This window comes from Thermobia domestica, chromosome 4 (genome assembly GCF_964235325.1).
Source record: "Thermobia domestica chromosome 4, izTheDome1.hap1.1, whole genome shotgun sequence".
Classification (NCBI taxonomy): Eukaryota; Metazoa; Arthropoda; class Insecta; order Zygentoma; family Lepismatidae; genus Thermobia; species Thermobia domestica.
Genome location: NC_137457.1, coordinates 90242446 through 90247955, shown reverse-complemented (window position 1 = coordinate 90247955; position 5510 = coordinate 90242446). Strand labels below are relative to the sequence as shown.

Sequence of the window (5510 nt, the reverse complement as noted above, 5' to 3'; positions counted from 1 at the left end):
TTCTTCTTGTCTTGCGTACTTCTTCTTATCTTTATGCGACTTTCAAAATTTTGGGTGGGGGCTTTTGCCCCCTAAAACCGTTGTTTCACAGAAATTTAAAAAAGCACGTATTCGTTTATGTATAGTATCTACCTGCTAAATTTTATCAAAATCGGAGTGTTACACTTGGAAAGTGTTACATGTAAGTCAATTGGTCTTCCTCTAGAAATTCCCAGTAAAATATCTTCCTCTATAATAAACCATATTGGCTTTCACATTCAGAAACCGGATTTAGTTTCAGATTGAAACTCAGGTGTCTCGCACGAAAAACGAGGATGCTAATAATTAAAAGACGTTCGACATATTTCCTGCTTTGAAACTTGTACACCTGTATATCCTTTTATTACAACACATTAGAAAATCATCATTTTCAAGATCCACTCCCGAAGCCTGATTCAAACCAACAACAGTAATAGTGTGTGTTCTTTATCCGCAATCTTATATCGGTACGGTTATATCACGATATGAGTTGACTTGATTTTGAGTGTTACGTCCCTTTCAGCAGGAGACTATTCAAAAGAAGTGAAAAAATTACGAAACGTATCACTCATTGTTAGTATTGCGATTTAAATGCATATTGGGAAGTAGAAATTTTGTATTTGGAAACATTTTGTAAATTGACAAAATTGTGAATTACACTTGCAACTTTTATGGAAAACACAAGCATTCTATATGTATCTATGTCTTCATACTCCCGGAACGTTCAATTATGTCGCGAAATATACAGATCAGGAAAACGAAAACAACACGTGTTAAATATTTGGAAAGGCTATGCAATTATACCAAACGCAACCCCTATCACTACCTTCATCGGAGGTACAAGGAGTAAATTTAAAAATTTAAATGTGATTGCACCCACATCTCTTATTGGACATTAGGATTCTGCAGAAGAAAACAATAAATGATTTGACCCAAAATGAAGACAGAGCCTTCACGGATGGCACTTTGATCGCCACACACACAAAAAAAATCACCAACAAAACGTTATGAAAATATCGATTATCAGTCCCGTAGTCAGTGGTCAGATGGTTAGCGAACTTGAGTCTTCCTTCAGAGAACTTGAGTTATTTTGCCGCGCAAGGCAATCTCTTTATTTGTTTTCCCAAATAATAATTTTATACATTTTAGCTTCAATTAATACTTTATTCAATTTACACAAAATGCAAATTTCAATAGTTATTTTGCAAACTAACTTTATGAAGTGGTACTTAATAATACTGGTTACTATGATTAGAGGCCATAAGGTTATTTGCAACAAAACCAAACCATTTTTGTTGCAATTTGTATTTTCTTACAAATTAAAAAATTACGGATAAATACATTATTTCTATCGAAATTAAAATGTATGAACTTATTAATTGAGAAAAAAACTACACATAAAATTGTTACTTTGAGCGCGATTTGAAATTAAGATCTCTGATTACGCAGGCGAATACGCTAATCGTATGACCACACAGCACGGACCTTTTGCGCGTAAGGTCTTGATAACTTAAAACGTTCTATAATTTATGCGCAGAGTCAGAAACTTTAAGATGAGTTTTCTGGCTAATGCAGTTTGTAATATTGACACTTTAAATGTGAACTCCTACCTCGCGAAAGGTAGCGCGGAAGTTCATTTAGCAGAGCCTGATTTCCACTTGTCAATAACTTGTGTTCCTACTCGGTTATACATGTTCTGCAGTTATTTCCAATGACCTTGAACGACAGCGACACGAACACAGACTCATAGAGAACATTTAAGATTCAAAATGTTCTTCCACCGGGAATCGAACCGGAGACCTCGTACACCACAGACGCAGGTGCCACTAGACCACACACCGTAGTTATAAGGCCAGCGCGTTTAAACAGCTTTACTGGAAACGCTCGAGATATGCATTTGTAATACATTGAGTAATTTATTCGAGAGAGGCAAAGCATTTCACACTGTATCCTTGTCCTTATAGCGCATGAAACAAGAAATACTTTTCGCTTTGATGACCAGAAGTACTATTTTAACTGATCATAAAAGGGAAATCTGTCGGTGAAATAATATGGGTAGTATGTGGTATTCTATTTTATACCGAGTACTTTCTGTGATATTTTCCGTAAGTAGAAGCTTTGCTTTGTTATAATTAAATATAAACTAATTATTTGCTGAGCAAAACTATCTATTTTCATTAAAATTCAACACGTTTTACAGTTTCGCCAACTAACTCTTTGGCTTCATCATACAATATGTGATACAGTATAACTATTCAATCGTATATACATACAACAGCTAAGATATCTTTCTTCTGCCTGGCTACTGGCAGCAGCAAATCCCTTTCAATTATACTTATTTGAAAATTTCTATTTAGATGCATTCTATTGATGCTAATTACAACAAAACATTTTCTTTAATTTCCTTACACATAGATCTTTCACCTATCACCTCGTAAATATCATCATAGACATTGACAAAAAAGAGGTAGTAATTGGTGATGTGACGGTGTCGGATGATGAGAAGAAAGTATTGAGTTTAGGATATAAGTTTAAAGTGAAAGAACCCAAAGTGGACCCAGAGAAGGTTATATATTCGATAGAGCAAGCGATTGTTCAAGTTCAAGACAAGGAGATAAGGCCAAGATAAGAAAAAAGCTAAGGTGATCGTGGAAAGGAACATAAAAAAGCCAAAGGGGAACCTTTCAAAACAAGGGTACAGTGTGTTGAAAAAATAAAGAAAATAAAAGTAATGTGTGTGCAACCAGCAGATAAAGGTGGCGCCATCGTAGTAATTGATAAACATTGGTACAAAAAATATTTGAATGATATCTGTGATGATGCTTACGAGGTGATAGGTGAAACATTTATGTGTGAGCAAATTAAAGAAAAAGGTTTGGTGTCAATACCAAAAGCAGATTTTGAAAGAGATCTCAATAAAGAAAGTAGAATACCGATAATGAAAGGTTTACCTAAGGTGCATAAGGAGAAGGTAAAATTGAGACCAGTAGTAGATTGCAGAGGGAATATATTTGAACCACTAGAGGAGGAGTTAAAGAAGACTATAGAAATGTTAAGGAAACAACAAGACACTTGTAGTGTGAAAAACTCGATGGAGTTAAAACGAAGAATAGGGGAAATAAAACAGAGCAAAGCTAAAACAATCATGTTCAGTATTGACGTGCAAGTTATGTTTCCAAGAATAAGAAAAAACAACATTATTAAAGTTAACACACAACTGATGAAGGATAGGAGAATCAATGAGTGGAGTGGAAAAGGACTGAAGGAGGCGCTGAAGACTAAATGGAATAACAATTATTGTGTTGTAGGTGAAAATTTAGTAAAAATTAAAGAGGGAATAAGCATAGGTTCCAAGTTGAGTCCCGTGCTCTCAGAAATTGTTATGAACGACTGGGAGAAGAAAGCAAGGATGAAATGATGAAAGGAAGATGAAGAAAGCAAGTGACGAATTATTTTTTTTTGGGGGGGGAGATATGTTGATGATTGCATAGGGATTTGGAAAGGAACTGTAAGGCAATTGGAAAAATTTGTAAAAGAAATTGAGATACAGAGAAAGGCATACAACTAGATCTCGAGAGGATCTGGAAAAGGAAGAGGCTATAGTGTTCCTTGATATAAAAATAAGTAGAAAGCAAGGAGTGATCTACACAGAATGGTACCAAAAAAGTTGCTCGACGGGAAACTATTGTCACGCCAAAAGTGATGTGGATCACTCGACCAAAATGAAATTCATCAATAATGTGAAGAAAAGAATTATGCAAATAAGCAGTGAGAACGACAAAGCAGAACAAAGTGTACAAACATTCCATAAGCATCTAGAGAATAATGGATATTACAGAAAAAAAAGTTAAAGTACAGAAGATGGGAGAACATAAATGGAGAAAAAGGAGACAAAGTAAAAGAGGGATAGGAGCAAGGAAAATGTGATGGAGGATGGAAAGTTTGGGAGAAGAAACATAAATTATAAAAATAATGTTGAAGAAGATGCGAGGCATATCAACATACAGAAAAGGAAGCAAGAGACTACTTGAAGTAGTAAGGGAGAAAAGGAGGAAGAAGAGAGAAGAAGAGCAAGGGACATTGATGGAGAAAAAAAGGAGTGATATACAAAATTCAGTTGACCGAGTGTGATATGTGTTGTATTGGAGAAACTCGAAAGAAACTTAGAGAACGTTAAAGGAACATAAAGATGACGTTAGGATAGAGAGGGACAAAAATGCAGTCTATAAACACATAAGGGGCACAGGACATGCAGTAAATTGGAAAGAAGTGAAAATACTTGACCATGAAGATAGAAGCATAATTAGAAACTGGAAGGAGGTACGATGTATTATAATGCCGAATAATAAAGCAATGAACTGGAACTCAGCCCTTAACAGGCCTTAACGGTCAGGGGGTTATGACCGTTTGCATGGGCGTTTTGACATTTCTTAAATGTCGTGGGTTTTGGCTGTGGGAGTTTTGACCTGTTCCCATTATCTACTTAATTGTTTTATTGTTAATTTAAATTAGTATTGTTATTAATTGTTAGTTTAAATTAGTTAGGATCGTCATTTTGTGTAATTAGCAACAATAGAATGCATCTATATAGATATTTTCAAATAAGTATAATTGAAAGGGATTTTCTGCTGCCAGTAGCCAATCAGAAGAAAGATATCTTAGCTGTTGTATGTATATAAGATTGTACAGTTACACTGTATCACATATTGTCTGATGAAGCCTAAGTTGGCAAAACTGTAACACGTGTTGAATTTTAATGAAAATATATAGTTTTACTCAGCAAATAACTAGTTTTTATTTAACATTTTAATTACGAAGCCTTTTAAAAAATAAAGCCTGGGATATGGCGCCAATTTTGAACAAAATGTAGGGTTATTTTCAAATGGCTGTGGATCAGGTCCTAATAGTCGTAACCTCACGAACGTTGAAGCATTTTGCAGGAAATACATGAAAGTTTCATAATTTGTATGGTTTACCCCCAGACCACTCTAATCTAGGATTATTGGCTGTGGGAAAACAGAATTTTTACAACTTTTCTAAAAAAATTTTGAGTTCTTTCCCCTCTCTGCCACTCTAGAAATTGACGATGCGTATAAAATGTACATCAAAATGTTCTTTGATATATTCTCAATAACATATAACAGCAGTGTTAACATAAGATAAATACAGCATAATTAGGAAATTCCTCAAAATTATAATGTATCTACGCCACTGATTAGGACAGAAATGACAAAATGCAGGGTTATTTTCAAATGATCGTAGCTCAGGCTCTAATAGCAGTGGACTCACGAAAGTTAAAGCATTTTACGGAGAATACATGGAAGTTACATAATTAGTATGGTTTGCGCCCGATCACTGTAATCAAGTTTTGGGAGGTGGTAGAATCATCATCAAAGTCATCAAAATTAAATTCGTCTGTGTCTGAGGAAGGAAATTCAATTTGTTGTTCATCCCACTGTGTCCATTGCTTCCAACTCGTCTCGAATGTCTTC

At 34.9% G+C, this 5510-nt stretch overlaps 1 protein-coding gene across 1 annotated transcript; it reads left to right on the top strand.

The window, feature by feature from the left end:
- The first annotated feature begins 2749 nt into the window (after positions 1 to 2749).
- Positions 2750 to 3436, top strand: LOC145682812 (uncharacterized). Its single transcript, XM_081754181.1, has one exon. The coding sequence runs from the start codon at positions 2750 to 2752 to the stop codon at positions 3434 to 3436; it is 687 nt and encodes a 228-aa protein (XP_081610307.1).
- Positions 3437 to 5510: the final 2074 nt, after the last annotated feature.